This window comes from Mesoplodon bidens (genome assembly GCF_964165515.1).
Source record: "Mesoplodon bidens genome assembly, chromosome: 9".
NCBI classification, from domain to species: domain Eukaryota; kingdom Metazoa; phylum Chordata; class Mammalia; order Artiodactyla; family Ziphiidae; genus Mesoplodon; species Mesoplodon bidens.
In genome coordinates, this window is record NC_138166.1 from 31275369 (window position 1) to 31293282 (window position 17914).

The 17914-nt window shown below is 41.3% G+C and overlaps 1 protein-coding gene across 2 annotated transcripts in view; it reads right to left on the reverse strand.

The window, feature by feature from the left end:
- The window catches only part of GPNMB (glycoprotein nmb), a 29115-nt gene extending 11636 nt beyond the window's left edge, over positions 1 to 17479 (reverse strand). The window contains exons 1-6 of one of the 2 annotated variants that reach the window (XM_081244541.1): positions 17216 to 17478; positions 9521 to 9673; positions 7445 to 7588; positions 5286 to 5435; positions 2458 to 2616; positions 1802 to 2113 (exon numbers count right to left, since the gene is read on the reverse strand). In XM_081244541.1, the coding sequence (XP_081100667.1) occupies positions 1802 to 2113; positions 2458 to 2616; positions 5286 to 5435; positions 7445 to 7588; positions 9521 to 9673; positions 17216 to 17285 (988 nt within the window). In that variant the 5' untranslated portion in view covers positions 17286 to 17478. Of the gene's footprint in view, positions 1 to 1801; positions 2114 to 2457; positions 2617 to 5285; positions 5436 to 7444; positions 7589 to 9520; positions 9674 to 17215 lie in introns of both variants that reach the window. The other variant, XM_081244542.1, reaches the window with a different exon arrangement.
- Positions 17480 to 17914: the final 435 nt, after the last annotated feature.

Below are 17914 nucleotides of genomic sequence, written 5' to 3' on the forward strand. Positions count from 1 at the left end.
TTCAACATAGACTAACATTAAATAACCTAACATTAAGACTTTTACCATTCAGGAATTTCTAGACAGATGTAACAAGCACATGTAATTTATTTTGAATTTTACACCTGGTCTGCTTATTTGTAAGGAAGACCAATTCTGTTTTTTTTTTTTTTTTGCGGTATGCGGGCCTCCCACTGTTGTGGCCTCCCCTGTTGTGGAGCACAGGCTCCGGACGCGCAGGCTCAGCAGCCATGGCTCACGGGCCCAGCCGCTCCATGGCATGTGGGATCTTCCTGGACCGGGGCACGAACCCGTGTCCCCTGCATCGGCAGGCAGACTCTCAGCCACTGTGCCACCAGGGAAGCCCAGGAAGACCAATTCCTGTAGATAAATAAATTGACTCTCCTATAGAAATACCAGAACAAAGCTATATGTTTCGAGTTGTTCAATGCAGTTATATTTACAATTGGAATTAGGATTAACTGAATCATCCATCAGTAAGAGAATGGTTAAATAAATAAGCCACTGAATAAAGTGAGTTAGACTTAAATGTACTGATAATGGGAAGATGTCTATGATGTTTGTTAAATGAAAAAAGGCAAACTGTAGCATACATATTTCATGAACCCATCTACCTAAAAATCAAAACCACAAATCCTATATGTATTTATAGAATATGTTTGTAAATACACAGAAAAAGGTCCGGAAAGAAACACTACCAACCCTTAACAGGGTTTAACTCTCAAGAGGAGAGCATGAAGAGGAACTTTCACTTTTATTTGAAATTTCTGTATTTGAATTTTTTTAAGGGACATGCATTAATTTTATAATTTAAAACATTCCAAGAAAGAATTAATCAAAATCAGTAATAACTTATAGTGTCTTGTTTTAGATATGCTTGACTTAGCAAGATTTTTTATTAATAACACACTTATTAATAACAGTTTATTATTTATATCTAACAGGTTTGGGTAAAAAAACCAATTGCAACAAGTCTGGACATCATCATCAAGTGTTCTGTCCGGACTTGGTGATGGTGCCCTCTAGTGTCCAGTGAGAGGATGTCAGTCTATTACCATCCCCGGGATGCCAGGATGGTAAGATGTACTCATGGCTGAGTGGGGAAGGATAGTAATGGTGTGGGGTAGGGTGTAGAATCAGATGGAAGCTAATGCTTCACAAAGTAAACTCTGAAGAACTTCTTGAATGACCTCATATACTATTATTAGAAGGTGGGATTTAAGTAATTATGCCTTATATCTAGAATAATTTTAGTGTCTGGAATCTTTCCAGCCTGCCAACCAAGAAATATTCTCGAGGTGCATTCTTTTTCGACCCTATCTGTAAGCTACATTTAAGGGTGGCTGAGTTTTCATGGGACATGGGGTGGATGTGGGCACGGTGGGGAGGAGAATGGAAGTGGGAAGGAAATGTGGGAGGGGGAGGAAGGACAGTGGGATGGCCTGAATGTTTACAAGGGGTCAGTGTTTCTTAACTAAAAAAAAAGGGAGGCAAACAGAAATGTGACAGGCTAGAAGGGGGAAAGCATCCATACGCATAACAAGGGCCAGTGAGAATTAGGAAGGTCAAGGAGCTGTATACAGGTCACCAAGTGACTTTAAACACGTTCTCCTTTCTTCCAAACTCTAACAACTAAAAATGGTGATAAAGTAGCTAAAGGAAATCAACAGGTAGAAAATGGAATCATTGCAGAGTCTTTACACAGTCTCTTTAACTAAGGATCCAATTATACAACACAGATGAATTTTTTTTCTAGGAGTTAAGGAACCCTGACAACAAAAATGACCTGGAAAACACTTACCCGAAGAAGGGGTGGTTTTTGGAGGTCTGGGTGAAGGTGAAGGACAAGGTCCAGGCACTGTAGCTTGCACAGTGAGGTTGAGACTGAAGGTTCCATTGAGAACATAGGTGTGGTTCAAAGTGTGATTGTTGGAAACAAACAGACCAGTATTATCCCCAAAGTTCCACTTGTAGGAAATGGCAGATTCATTGAGGAAGTGGCTGGGATCATGAATCAGGACATCGAACGTAATGGGGAGGTCCTTGAGGAAGGTTTCATCAGATGAATTTCGATTGTTCTTCTGGGACATAGTCACAAATACAGGAATCTGATCTAAAAGATATATCCAAAAAAAAAAAGAAAGAAAGAAAGAAAGAAAGAAAGGAAGGAAGTCACCATTGCTTGACTTTAAGTGGATGACTTTAATGTTTTTAATTTAGAAATTAAAATTAGGGATAATTCAGCATCATTTTCCCTTTTCTTATAGAAGTTTTCTAGAGTTTTCCCAGGTTATTCTGGAAAACATAGATGGAATACGTTATTAAATATATAAGGTTGAGGAGTCCAGATGACATTTAACCTAACCCAGAATACTTGGCTCTAATTCTTTCTAACCCACTAACATCACCAAAACTAAGTGTCTCATGCTCAGTTAATTTAGAGTTCATTCCACTCACCTGTTACCACATACACATCTTTCACTTTTGCTATGGGAACGTATGTCCGTCGGTGTCTTCTATAGACGGTTACTTCCATGATTTGAGGGCCAAGAGTCACACTGGCTGTGTTTATAGAAACTCTCACTGAACACTGTCCCGATTTCTGGAAATATTGACCTTTGAGAGGATGGAAATGTTTAGTTATTGGCTACATTATATGATCATTATAGAAAGTTGATGTTTCTTAAAGCATAACAACTGCCATTTAGAGATAGTTCTGGGAAAGGAAAAACAGGATGGAGATGCAGTCCTGGCTCCTTCAGAAAAGAAGGTGGTGCTCATTTTTATATAAAACCTTATAAAACAATCTCACAAACATAAGTGTAATTGTATATAGTTGGTTAAAATGAAAAGAGCTGTTTAGTGGGATAATGCCATTAGTCCTTAGTTTACAAATAAATGATTTTTATAAGGAAGTGATGTGGCACTTGAAATACATGTTTCCCACAGAAAATACATTTAATGTAGGTGTCCAAGGGAGTTAAAAATATATCCAAAAATCTACCTTATTTTTGTAACAATATTAGTAGTTCAGCTATATTGTTAAGTAACTTTTTTTTTCTTTTAGGGAACTAGAATCCTCCACCTTCTGGTAGTATTTGTTTATAAAAATGCAGTAAGTGATGAAAAAGAAACAGGGTATTGTGGGTATAAAAAGGAACGGAGTACTTCCATTAACATTTCTAGGGCCCTTGAGTCCTTCTTTTTCTTTTTCCAGCTCTAACCTAAATCTAACTGCCACTGGCTAGCTAGTGAAAGTAATTCCTCTCCTTCAGGGCTCAAGGATTTTTCTAATCCTTTTGAGGCACCTGGCACAGATGTGTCATTGAAACAACAAGTATTGTAAGATGGATGCTTGTGAGATGGAGATGTTTAAAGACCATGTTCATCACATGGTCAAAGGTGTCAGGAAAGGGAGGACTTCTCTGCCGGTCCAGTGGTTAAGACTCTGTGCTTCCACTGCAGGGGCCACGGGTTCGATCCCTGGTCAGGGAACTAAGATCCCACACGCCGCGAGTTGCAGCCCAAAAAATAAAAAATAAAGTGTCAGGAAAGGCTTGCGATCCCCCTTTACCTTGAAATGAAGAGGCAGTTCTGTTAGAGGTTATAGGGGGAAGAGGTGTCTCTTGGAATTAGTGATACGTGAGGAAATGTTAGTTCTGGCACCGACCACAGAGGCAGCACTTAGCTGAGGAAAAATATTAGTTAACTCTGAGACCTCAGCAGAAGATGGAAATTCAAAACCGTCTTGTTAGGAAAACAGCAGTTTCTGGGCTGGAAACTGATGTTAAATAAAGACATTTTTTTTGGCGGTAGGCGGGCCTCTCACTGTTGTGGCCTCTCCCACTGCGGAGCACAGGCTCCAGACGCGCAGGCTCAGCGGACATGGCTCACGGGCCCAGCCGCTCCGCGTCATGTGGGATCTTCCCAGACCGGGGCACGAACCCCATCGGCAAGCGGACCCTCAACCACTGCACCACCAGGGAAGCCCAAAGACATCTTAACTAGTTAAGTTAATGGATGTTAACTAGGCTACACAGAATCTGGAGTGTTAGTGAGCCTAAGTGACTCCATGCAAACTGTCAGGTCAAAGAAATCATGACACTTGGGGAATTAACTGACAGGGCCATGAAGGGACTGAAAAAAGTCGGCTTTAAATCAGCTGATTTAAATAGACGAGCATAGTATTTGTTATATATTTTGTACTCGGTTCAACTGGACCATGTATTATTAATATGTTATTTTGATTTATAAATAAGTTAACTGAAGAAAGAGAAGCTGTCTGTAATTCATGAAGACAGACCAAACATTTAGAAATTTGGAGTCTGCATGATTGGTAGCAGATTTGCAATACTCAGAGCCAGGTGGCACCTGGTAAGATTTTTAACTAAGAATTTAGCAGCTTTGCTAATAATAACCTAAATTTAGTCCTCCTTAAAAAAAAAAATCACTTCACTAATAGTAAAGCAAAGTGGATACCATTTGGGATTAAAAAAAAAGAGGGTAGGCTATGTCAAAGAAGAAGAGTAGTTAGATTATTTTACTTTTACTCAATAGAATATTATGCAGTCATTAAAATAATGTATATAAAAAAGTTTAGAGAACTCCCATGCGGTCCAGTGGTTAGGACTCGGTGCTTTCACTGCTGGGGCCTGGGTTTGATACCTGGTCAAGGAACTAAGATCCCACAAGCCATGCAAGAATTTTAGTCAATGCTCATGATATTGATCAAAATGTATATATTTTATGATCTTAATCAAGAAATACTAAGAAAAAAGAAAGAAAGAAATACTAGTAGAGAAAACACCATCATGTTAACAATGATAATATCTGGTATGAATTATGATGACTGAGTTTTCATTTGCGTTTTTCTGCATTTTCCAAATTTCCTACAAAGAGCATAAGTTAAATTCTTAAAATTCTTTTAAAAACATAAAAAAATTAAATAATAAATCAACAAATGCACATCTGTGTGCGATGCAAATAAATAAATATTATTTTTCTTATTACTGTTTTAGACGGAAAAAAATTGAGTAGCTTTGTCTTAAAAAATGAAAGCTGAACCTGTCTTTTTCTCATTTTAATTATTTGATGTCCTGGAGATATGGCAAGGCTAACCAAGATTTAACTTTTATCCCTCACCCTCCACTCAAGGAAAGTTAAAAGAGTAACTGTTGTTAAACTCCCAGTGTTGTAATTCTCAATTATAGAATACGGAAAGAGAAAAAATTTAAAATTTGAAGGAAAGGTAAAGAAGAAGCTAAGGGGGTTTGTAAAAGTCCAACCAAGTGTGTGGAACACATAGACGAAATTCCATTTTGCGGGGTGAGGGAAAGGCTTCCCGTGATGGCCTTGTCTGGTGCCATTTCCCCAGTCACTGTCTTCTGTCCATGCTGTCCAGTTGTAAACATATGGGTCAGGAGATGGACCAGTATCTAAAGAGAGAAAGGAACACGCCATGATTGACTCAGAATACTCAATGCTCTTCATTGAATTAAACACATTTTCATATTTTTCATAACTCATTTAAATATGGTTGGACAACTAAAACCCTAATATTCAGAATTCATCTAATGGTATCTTTACGACCTGTGCATTTTTCTGCCTACATGTTATATTTCAATGAGTTTTATATAAAACAATTTTTCAGGAAATTTAGAGCTATCACTTAACATGTTTATCTTCATATTGGGTCTCCAAATCACAAGCATATTCAAACCAAACTGAGCGATGCTGTATCTTTTTACTTTGATACACTCTCTCTATCTGTAGCTTTTTTCCCCTGATTCATTTGACATCATGACTCTCCTCTCCTAAAGACTTCAGCACACATCTCCAAAGAATAAGGACATTCTCCTATGTAACCACGTCATCGCCACACCTACCACAGTCTAGTCAAGGGTCACATCATACATTTGGCTATTTTGTTTCTTCAAATGATTCAGCAAAAAAAAAAATAAATATACCTAGAAATATAGATAGATGATAGATACATAGATAGGTAGATAGATAAATAGATGGAAACAGGAAAAAAATGTTAAATTTGTTGAATCTCGAAGTACCTGCTTTCTACTTTTCTGTATGTTTTGGAAAACATCAGTTTTCCATTTTAAACAAGTCATGATCAATATTTTTTCATCTAGAACAATCCCCTCACCTTCTTGTTTTTTTTATGTCACTGACATTGATGAAGAGCCTTTTTATTTATCAATCTACTACAGCCATTATCTTTTTTATTCTTAAATTGTCCCAAACATGGCCAGTAGGAGCCCCTCAAGCTGCCTTCTGTGTCCCTGTGACATGTCCCCATTACACCCTTGTTTTCTGGGACAACAAGATGTCCCTGGTTCACGTGGTACTTTCCCTGTCCTACACCTGGAATTAGTCATTTCTTCAAAAATTCTAGTTTCTTCTAGTGGTGATATATACTTTATAGAACTTTTCATAAGTCACAAGGACTCTTTCATATAAAAGGGCTCAGAGGGTTAGATTGTCATTTGAAACATTCATAAGAATTAACTTTTTCAGAAGGAAAGAAAAAATGCTACAGACGATTATAAACAACACTTTTTAATTATCAAACTCTTTCTACACAGAATTCATTGTTTTCTTCATAGGAAGATGATGAATTAATAAGAAATAAACACATCAACTGCTTCACAGAAGTTCTAAGTAATAAAATCAGATCATAACTGCACTTATTAGCCTTGTTACTGACTGAGGAATCTCAGTAATTACCTGAGTTTTTAAGGCTGTACAATTCTAACACAATAATCCCCCTTGATGGATTTGTAATCATTTGTGCTCTTTAACATGGGCAAAGAGCTTATCTGCTTTAACTAAGAGCAAAGCAAAACCAAAACAGACACATCTTAGCATTTGTGCTAGGCACACAATTTAAGGAATTCTTGTGAGCAGAAACCTATCTGATTAACAAAGATCTGACAAATTGACTATTCTTTGAGTAGCCAGAAGAAGTCCAAGTAATAAAACCAAAATCTGAGAATCAACAAGGTATTCTCTGTCCAATCAACTGGGCACTAAGAAAAGGCGAAGCCTAGGGACTTCCCTGGCGGTCCAGTGGTTAAGACTCCGAGCTCCCAATGCAGGGGGGCATGGGTTCGATGTCTGGTCAGGGAACTAAGATCCCACATGCAGCAAAAGGCTGCCAAAAAAAAAAAAAAAAAAAGGCCAAGCCTGACAGTGTAGATCTGAGGAGAGTTCCAAGTAGTGGAGAGACACCAGTTGGACGAAATGGATTTAGCTGATGTTGATGGAGGGACATATTCACATTCCCTGTCATCCAACTTGAGGAGGGGGTGACAAGGGACAACTGCAGCATCTTGCATTTATAGAAGTACCTGTGAGCATTAAGGTTTATGAGGAGGGTCTCCAGTAGTTAGGAGAACTAGCATGTTCCTGTAATGTGACTAACATTCCTTACCATTTCTGCAGTTCTTCTCATAGACTATGTTGCCACTGGCATCTTCCTGTTGGCATCTGGGGAATACCAGGTTCACTGCGAATGTTATAGTTGAGCCCACCAGGGCTGGTCCATCACTGGTCAGAAGTGCCTGCACACGGCCTCCTAGGGCATAGAAAAGTGGAGCTCAATCAAACACCTCTTTTCCCTTTCACTGATAAACAAAAAAAGTAAAGTTAAATCTACAATTAAGGACCAGAGGATCCTTACGCCTCTTTACAAACTAGTTGCAGGATTCTTCACTTTTGCTGTCAGAGTACAATATTCCAGAAGACAAACTTAAAAAGTCAGACCAACTGAAGAATTCTCTAACCACAGAAAGAACATTTCCTTAAAATAATTAAAAATCTATTTAATTGGATTGAGGAGACAGGTATTAAAGGTTTGCAACTTTCAATTTCAAAACCAATGACTGAAGGATTCATTGGCTTTTGATGTGAACAGAAAGATATTAACTTTCTGACAAACCACACTTTCGAGATGGTCAAAGTGCCCTGGAGTCTCAGAACTTCTGAAGATGACCATTCCCACATCAGTTACTTAAGTTTGAGGCCAAAACTGCTTGCTCTTCAAAATCTTCCAAGAGGCACCAATTGTAAATTTCTAAGGTGGTTTTACTGTGCGTGTGGTGGGGGAGAGGAGTTTAGAAAGTGATATTGTTGCGATAAAGGAAAGATTGCCAAATCCAGGTGCCTCCCACTTGGTAACTAGTGTACTGTCATTCATGGAAGCACCATGAGCCCTGTGATCTCAGAGTCTGCAATCTACAAGGCTAACTGAAATAAGAAATTACAGCTGTTTGGCAGATGGGACCTAATCAAACTTACAAGCTTTTGCACAGCAAAGGAAACCATAAACAAAATTAGAAGACAGCCTGCGGAATGGGAGAAAATATTTGCAAACAATGTGACTGATAAGGGATTAATTTCCAGAATATACAAACAGCTCATACAACTCAACAACAAAAATCAAACAACCCAATCGGAAAATGGGCAGACCTAAATAGACATTTCTCCAAAGACGACATACAGATGGCCAATAGGAACATGAAAAGATGCTCAATATTGCTAATTATTAGAGAAATGCAAATCAAAACTACCATGAGGTATCAACTCACACCAGTCCGAATGGACATCAACAAAAAGTCCAGAAATAATAAATGCTGGAGAGGGTGTGGAGGAAAGGGAACCCTCTTACACTGTTAGTAGGAATGTAAATCGGTACAGTTACTATGGAAAACAGTATGGAAGTTCCTCAAAAAACTAAAAATAGAATTACCACATGACCCAGCAATCCCACTCCTGGGACTATAGCCAGACAAAATTATAATTCAAAAAGATACATGAACCCCTATGTTCACAGCAGCACTGTTCACAGTAGCCAACACATGGAACAACCTAAATGTCCATCAACAGATGCATGGATAAAGAAGATGTGGTACATATATACAATAGACTATACTACTCAGCCATAAAAAAGAATGAAATAATGCCATTTGCAGCAACATGGATGGACCTACAGATTATCATACTAAGTGAAGTAAGTCAGAAGGAGAAAGACAAATACCATATGATAGCTCTTATGTATGGAATTTAAAATATGACACGAACATATCTACGAAACAGAAAGAGACTCACAGACATATAGAACGGACTTGTTATTGCCAAGGGGGAGGAGAGGTGGGGAGGGATGGACTGGGAGTTTGGGGTCGGCAGATGCAAACTGTTACATATAGAATGGATAAACAACAAGGTCCTACTGTATAGCACAGGGAACTATAGAACTATATGCAATATCCTGAGATAAACCATAATGGAAAAGAATATTAGAAAAAAGAATGTGTATCTTCATATATATACATATGAACATATACATATATATATATATATATCAGAATCACTTGGCTGTAAGCAGAAATTAACACAACATTGTAAATTAACTATACTTCAGTTAAAAAAATTGAATCACTATGTTGTACACTTGAAATTAAAAAAACAAAAGAAATTACAGTTGTTTTGGTTGAGTCTTTTGATTTACCTTTCCAAGAGTTTTTCCACCTCGAGTCTCCCCTCTTCCATACCGGATAGAGTTTTTCATTCCAGTCATTTTCATCTGATGACCAGCCATTTAACTGCCTGTGCTCTCGCATATAACCAGAAGGTCTTTCATTGCTCAGCACATCATGAACGCCTATAACAATATTTGAAAAAAAAATTATGTTGTCTACCTCATCTCTCATTTAGCATTATCTAACAACGGTTAGAGCAACTTTTCACTTCATAAGATTGGAAAGCACATACATAATATTTCCAATATGTGAAGCAGATAGAAAGTACTTTTTAAAAAAATGTGTACTGGAAATACCTTGACTACAAGTACTCAGACCCTTTCTCTTTACGTACTTTAAGTGAATCAAGGAAAAATTTTGAATGTCAGTATTTCTTTGACATCATTTGGTTTCTCAGAACATGTCTTCTGAATATTTGGATTTGATACACTATCATTAGGAAAGACACTGATGCCAATGATCTTCAGAGCAGTTTTTCATCTTTTTCCATTCTGAATGGTTTACTTGGCTCAAGGAGTGCCAGGCTGAGGAATGCCTCCAAGGTTCCAGGAGACGTGTACCAGTACTGGAGGGCCCATTGCTGAACAAATGTTTTTATGGCCCAGCACATGGTCTGTCTTGGTGAACGTTCCATATACAGTTGTGTAGCTTGTTGGGTATTGTGTTTTTTTAATGTCACTTATGTCAAGCTGGTTGGTATTGTCTTTGGCAACTTCTCTGTTCCTGTTGATTTTCTGTGTGCTTGTTATTTCGTTACTGAAAGAGGAATGTTGAAATCTTCAACTATAATAATGGATGTGCCAATTTGCCAACTTTGTCTTTCAGTTGGCATTATTTGCTTTATGTATTTTGAAACTTTATTTTAAATTGTTAAGTCTTCTTGATGAATTGACCCTTTTAACATTAGGAATTCACTTTTTTTTCTTTGGTAATATTCCTTGTTCTGAAGAATACTTTGATATTAGTGCTTAGTGTTTAACTGGTACATCTTTTTCCATCCTTTTACTTTATTTTTGCATATTAGAAAAAATTTTAAAATTAATTAATTAATATTTATTTTTGGCTGTCTTGGGTCTTCATTGCTGCACACGGGCTTTCTCTACTTGTGGCGAGTGGAGACTACTCTTCATTGTGGTGCGCAGGCTTCTCATTGTGGTGGCTTCTCTTGCTGCGAAGCACAGGCCTTAGGTGCGTGGGCTTCAGTAGTTGTGGCACATGGGCTCAGTAGTTGTGGCTCACGAGCTCTAGAGCACAGGCTCAGCAGTTGTGGTGCACCGGCTTAGTTGCTCTGTGGCATGTTGAGTCTTGCCAGACCAGGGATCAAATCCATGTACCCTCCATTGGCAGGAGGGTTCTTAACCACTGTGCCACCAGGGAAGTCCCCATCCTTTTACTTTTAACCTATAAATATTTTTATATTTGAAGTGGTTTCTTGTAGACAGCATATTGTTGTTTTTTAAAAAAACCTAGTCTAATAATTTTTACTCTTTATTTGGAGTGTTTAGGTAATTTACATTTAATGTAATTATCAATATTGTGGGATTTGTCTACTATATGTTTTCTATTTATCCATTCTGTTCTTTATTCCTTTTTTCTTCTTTTCTTATACTTATTGGGATTATTTTTGGATTCCATTTTATCTGCATTATTGGCTTATTAGCTATACCTTTGTTTTAGTGGTTGCTCCAGGGTTTATAGTATTCCAGTTCTTTTAAACTTCTTTCCAATCTTGATGTCTGTCTTTTTGCCTTTCCTGATAAGTCTGGTGGTCACATTGTCTGTCCTTTCTTTGAGGACTGTAGCAGACAGTTCCTGCCTGCACCTGTCCTCTTTCTCTTGTTGCAGAGTTTTTACCATAATGATTCAAAATTCTAGAGGATCACTTTCCTAGCTTTCCTTACAGTTTGGGCAGGAACTGATGATTAGGTCCTGGCCGACGGGAGCTGAGTGTAAATCTGCTGGAGGCTTCTGGGAAACATTTTTCTCCATCTTTAAAAAAATAATAATAAAGTGGAAAAAATCTCCATTTTTTCCTCCTGAGAATTGATTTTGGAGACAGTGGTCTAATGATGTGACGCCTGGGCTGTGACAGCCATATTTAACCATGAGGGAAAAAATCTGAGGAAGCGGGCCAGCACACCAAGGGTGTCAGCATAGATGCATGAAAAGAAAGAGGCCTTGACGATGTTGTTGAGCTCTTCCTCCAGCCTTGTCTACCTTTGGGTGGATTGAGACAATAAATGTCTGACTCAACCTCTTTGAGTATCTGTTACTCACAGGCAAGAGCTCCACTGTCTATAACCCTTGCCAGCCCCGAATCATACACTGTTATCAACTGTTGTCTCATCTAGTCATATGGTCTTGCAGTTTGGTCTGGCTATGGACTCAGAGCCAGGAACACTGCCTTTTCTCTTACATTCGGAAAGAGGCCTCCTATGAGGGGTGGTATTTAGAAGGTACTCAGAGAAGCCATACTGAATGGATGCCACTAGCCTCTGCCTTCTATTCCTCTTTGTTGGTAGGAGGAAGGGGAAGCATGTAATTCCCTTCTTATAATGGAGGCAGATGGAGTGGGAAGGAACATTGAGCTGGAAGTTACAGAACCCACTATGAAACAGGCTGTGGGATTTCAGGCCATGTTTCTCTGGGCCTTCACATCAGGCAAAAAAACACATGTCCTGTGATACTGTGAGATAGTATCTGTTTCCAAAGAGGAACAAAGTGAGGGCAGGAAATCTATGTTTATCAATAAATGTTTATTATAATTGGAAATTCAGTTGAATGTTGAATCATGGAATGGTAGAATGTTCTATATAGAAAGAACTAAGAGTAGTTCGTTCAAATCCTTTCATGTATAGACGAAGAAATTCAGGCCTAGAGAAGTGATACGATTCACTCAGAGTTATCTGTAATCAAGTAGAAATGAAGACTGGCATCTTTGAGTCCCAGGATCAGTTTTTTCTACTCTTCCGACGTCTTCCTCTTCCTCAGATCCTGAGTGAATGTCGGTGTTTCCAGAAACATAATCCAAACACAGATTTCTCCTTTGATTTTAAATGTTAAAAGTCTGGGCTTCCTTGGTGGCTCAGTGGTTAAGAATACACCTGCCAATGCAGGGGACACGGGTTTGAGCCCTGGTCCAGGAAGATATCACATGCTGCAGAGCAGCTAAGCCCGTGCGCCACAACTACTGAGCCTGTGCTCTAGAGCCCGTGTGCTGCATCTACTGAAGCCCCCGTGTTCTAGAGGCCGTGCTCCGCAACAAGAGAAGCCACCACAATGAGAAGCCTGGGCACTGCAACGAAGAGTAGTCCCCGCTCGCCGCAACTAGAGAAAGCCCGTGCACAGCAACGGAGACCCAGCACAGCCAATAAATAAATAAACAAATAAAAATAAATTAAAAAAAATAAATGTCAAAAATCAAGGAAAAATACAAACTTAAAAGGCGAGTGACAAGGAATAGATGCATAGGCCCATAGAACAGACTATAGAACCCAGAAATAGACTCACAGATATGCCCTACTGATTTTTGCAAATATGATCCAATGGAGAAAAGATAGCCTTTCAACACATGGCACTGTAAAAAAGTAAAAAACATAGGAAAAATCTTCAGGTTCTAGGTAGGTAAGAATTCTTAGACTTAACACCAAAACCATAATCTATAACGGGAGAAATTGATAAACTGGACCTCATTAAAATTAAAAAATTTTGCTCTGTGAAATACCATGTGAAGAGGGTAAAAAGGCACATTACAGGGAGAAAAATATTTGCAAACCACATTTCCAAAAAAGGAATAATATCTAGAACATATAAAGGATTTTCAAAACTCAGTGTTAAAAAATCAAATAATCCAGGTAAAAGACCTGACCAGACATTTCACAGATGAGGATGTACAGAAGACAAAGTAACACATGAAAAGATGTTCAATATCATTAGCCAGTGAGTAAATGCACATTAAAACCACAATGAGATATCACTGCATACCTATCAGAAAGACTAAAATTAAAAATACTGACATCAGGGGCTTCCCTGGTGGCTCAGTGGTTAGGAATCCGCCTGCCAATGCAGGGGCCATGGGTTCAAGCCCTGGTCCTGGAAGATCCCATATGCCACAGAGCAACTAAGCCCACGAGCCACAACTACTGAGCCCCTGCACCACAACTGCTGAAGCTCACGTGCCTAGAGCCTGTGCTCTGCAGCAAGAGAAGCCACCGCAATGAGAAGCCTGACCACCACGACGAAGAGTAGCCCCTGCTCGCCCCAACTAGAGAAAGCCCACATGCATCAACGAAGACCCGATGCAGCCAAAAGTAGAATAAATAAATTTAGTTTAAAAAATGACATCAGATGTAGGTGAAGATGTAGAGAAACTGAATCACTCATACACTGCTGGTGGAAATGGTACTGTCATTCTGGAAAACAGTTTGGCAGTTTCTTGTAAAACTAAACATGCAATTACTATGCAACCAAGCAGTTGTACTCATGGGCATTTGTCCCAGAAAAATGGAAACTTATGTTCACATAAAAACCTGTACATTAATGTTCAGAGCAGCTTTACTCATAATAGCCCAAGCTGCAACAACCCAGAAATCTTTCATTGGGCGAATGGATAAACTGTGGTACATCCATGTAGTACGGTATACCACTCAGTGATAAAGAACTAGCTATTGATATACACAACAACCTCAATAAATTATGTTGAGTAAAAAAGAGCCAGTTCCCCTAACTTACATACTGTATGATTCCATTTCTCTAACATTCTTGAAGTTACAAAATTATAAAACTAAAGAATGGATTAGTGGTTGCCAGGGGCTGGGGGTTGGGTGGAGTGGGAAAGGGAAGTGGCTTTGGATCTTTGTGGTGATGTGACTGTTCTGTATTTTGACCATGTCAATGTCAGTACCTTGGTTGCCACATTGTACTACAACTTTGCAAGATGTTACCATTGGGAGAAACCCTGTAAAGGGTACATAGCGGGGACCTCTTTGTATTATTTCTTAAAAGTGCATGTGAATCTACAATAACCTCAAAATAAAAAGTTGAATTAAAAAATAGAATAAACAATCAAAAACCCCCAACAGTAAGACTTTAAAAAAGAAAGTGGGGAGGGGAATAGATGTGAAGGTAAATGGGGTCACACCCATCACCCCTGTGGCTGTTCCCTCTACCCTTCGGACGCCCTGCTCTACTAGCAGAGACATGGCGGCTTGGCCACTTGTGAGCTACTCCGTCAATAGCCTCCCCTTCCTCTTTTTACCACGGCTATGACTGGAAAATGGCAAGGAATCCCTTGTTGTCTTATATACTGCTAAATTCTACCCATCCTTATTTTTTGCGGCCAGGATATTTCGCCTTAAGGCAAGGTGAAGCCAGGCACAGCAGGTTTTGTTATGTGGTAATAGGTTGGGCCTCCTCTCAAACTACCAGCCAGCCTCAGGCTAACCTGCCTTAGCTGAGCAGAGCAAGGGGGTGCTGGTGGATGGGAGGCTAGAATTGGGTGCAGGGGCCTCCCACTGACCTGTCAGCTCTCTGTCCCTCCGTCCCCCGGACCTCTGTGGGAGTCTGTCCTGGGGGTGGGGGGGACTTGGAGACAAGACAGTTGCCACCACGTACGACTGCTACTCCAGGCCCTTGGTAGCTGGTGTCACAAGAACCCTCTTACCCAGTTTTTCAAACAAAGAAGCGAAAGCTCAGGGGCGCTAAGTCACTCGTGGTCCAGCCCCACGGCTGGCAGGGAGGACAGCGGCTGCCACGAAAGCCTTCCTCGTCCTCTTATCCGCCGTGCGGCCCCTCCGCCTTGTCCGGGACAGGGGAACAGCGCCAGCCTGCCCGGCCTCCCTGGGCTGTTGCGAGGCCCCGTGCGGCCCAGACGAGTGACAAACCCCGGGCCGCCGCTCTCCGGCCCGGCCCCCCGCCGGCACAGCCCCTGCGTCTGGGCTCCCGGGTCAAAGTCGCGGCTCCTCTTCCTGCCCCGTCACCGGCCTCAGCGCTGGCGGCACAACTGGCCTCCCGACACTCTCCTCCCCTCCCCCCAGCCCAGGTCCCCAACCCGGAACCCCAGCACCGCGGGCTCCCGGCGCGCCCAGCGCCCGCTCCTCAGCGCCCCCTCCCCACCCCACCCCGAGCCTGCAGCGGCCCCCTCTCTACTCCACCCAGCCGCCGCCGGGCATCGCACTCTGCAATGACCTCTTTGCTGTAGGGCTTTTCTCTCCCGCTGGGAGGAGTGAGAGGAACGCGTGCACGTGTGTCCAGGATCCTCCTCTCTTCGATCTGGGCCCAGCAGGTGAAAAGCCGGACCTGGGCTCCTCGTGTGCTCACCCGTTGAAGAGTGGGAGGACCATCTGCTCCACAAAGGGGGCTGTGAGGACTAGCCGACTGATTTAAGTGAGGCGGCCAGCACAGTGAACACACATGGTGGGTCCCTTCTCAGCGCCTACCTCCCTCCCCTGGAGTCGTTTGGCAAAATCAGGACTTTTCCTCCAGGGAACGTTGTCACTCTACTGGAGTGAGGTGGAGTGGACCTTCCGGGAGATGTCTAATTCACTCCCTTCTCCCACTCCACTGGAGGATAGGGGCTGCCATGACCGCCCATCCCCTGGACTGGACAAGTGGGCCGCCGGTGAGCTCAGTGGCTCGCAGCTCTGGCTTCCGTTCCAATCACAAGAGGAGATTTTTTTTTTTTTTTTTTTTGTGGTACATGGGCCTCTCACTGTTGCGGCCTCTCCCGTTGCGGAGCACAGGCTCCGGATGCACAGGCTCAGCGGCCATGGCTCACGGGCCCAGCCGCTCCGCGGCATGTGGGATCTTCCCGGACCGGGACACAAACCTGTGTCCCCTGCATCGGCAGGTGGACTCTCAACCACTGCGCCACCAGGGAAGCCCACAAGAGGAGATTTTGAAACAAGGATGCTCCAACCCCACCTCCAAAGATTCTGATCTCACTGATCTGGGCATCAGCATTGTTAAAAAGTCCCCAGCCTCTACTCTAACTAGAAAAGAGACCCAGGGCTTTAGCTCTTTTCTCAGTATCCTCACTACAGTGGCAGCAAACTCCTGCAGGTCTGTGAAAACCTATCAGCAGGATTTTTTTTTTTTTTTGTCAAGCGGCTTGTGGGATCTTAGTTCCCTGACCAGGGATCACAGCTGGGCCCTTCTGCAGTGAAAGCATAGAGTCCAAACCACTGGATCACCAGGGAATTCCCTCAGCAGGATTGACGATAGCTTCTGGGTTGGGATTATTAGAAAGTCTGATTCCAGATTTTGGGCCCCATTTCATCTGAGGCTCTTTCCTGTTAGATGGCAACGAAACAAAATTTAGTGGGTAGCGTTGCTGTGGTCTCAAGCCAGAGACTGTGCCTTTCACCCCCCCCCACCCCACTCTCTCGCAATGTCTCTAAGAGAGTGGGTGGCAATTTTGATAGAAAAAAGCTCCACAGCAGAGGGGCTGCATGTCTTTCACTTCAGGAGCCTGGAGCAAAGAATGGGGACTGAACGCATTCTGCCGTACTTTCAACATCCCCAATGGTTTTCAGAAGAAAACAAGTGAGCGTGAATGCTTCCTGAAGTCCAACTTTGGGCTCAAGCAAAGTTACTTCAGACAAACCCATCACTTCAGACAACAGCCAGAGAATGGATTAAAAATACAGAAATTGACAGTTACTCACGTTTCGCAGCATCAAGTGGCAGTCTTGCCGCCAGAAGCAGAAATCCCAGGAAACAGTAGAGACATTCCATGCTGAATTCTCACAGATGCAGGCAATCAAGGTTTAACTTGTAACTCCTCTGGCTCCATCCGCTAAGAACAACGGTGTTCTTCTGGTTTTTGTTGTGCTCCACTCCTTATTTTAATTAAATATGGGCCTCGGGGCAGATCATGTGATGGTATTAAGCAGCACTGCTTGATCTGGTCTCTGGAGTTCAACCACTCATGTGCTTCTGACTCACTTGCTCTTAGTATCTATTTATTCACTTTTCAGACGCACACCATTTCAGTGTTGTTATTCCATATTTCTACTTAAAGGGACTTACTTTCCTATGGGCCCTGTTTTGATAGCCTTCCCCAAATAAAATTTCTATCTCCAACCTCACTGATTTTTTAAAATGTTTGAAATATGTTTTATTACCTTATATTTTGAATTAGATTCTGTTCATTCATTCTGTTCGTTTCTTTTTTGAACTTTTGAATTTTATTTTATTTTTTATACAGCAGGTTCTTATTAGTCATCAATTTTTTAAAAAATTTACTTATTTTTGGCTGTGTTGGGTCTTCGTTTCTGTGCGAGGGCTTTCACTAGTTGTGGCAAGCGGGGGCCACTCTTCATCGCGGTGCGCGGGCCTCTCACTATCGCAGCCTCTGTTGTTGT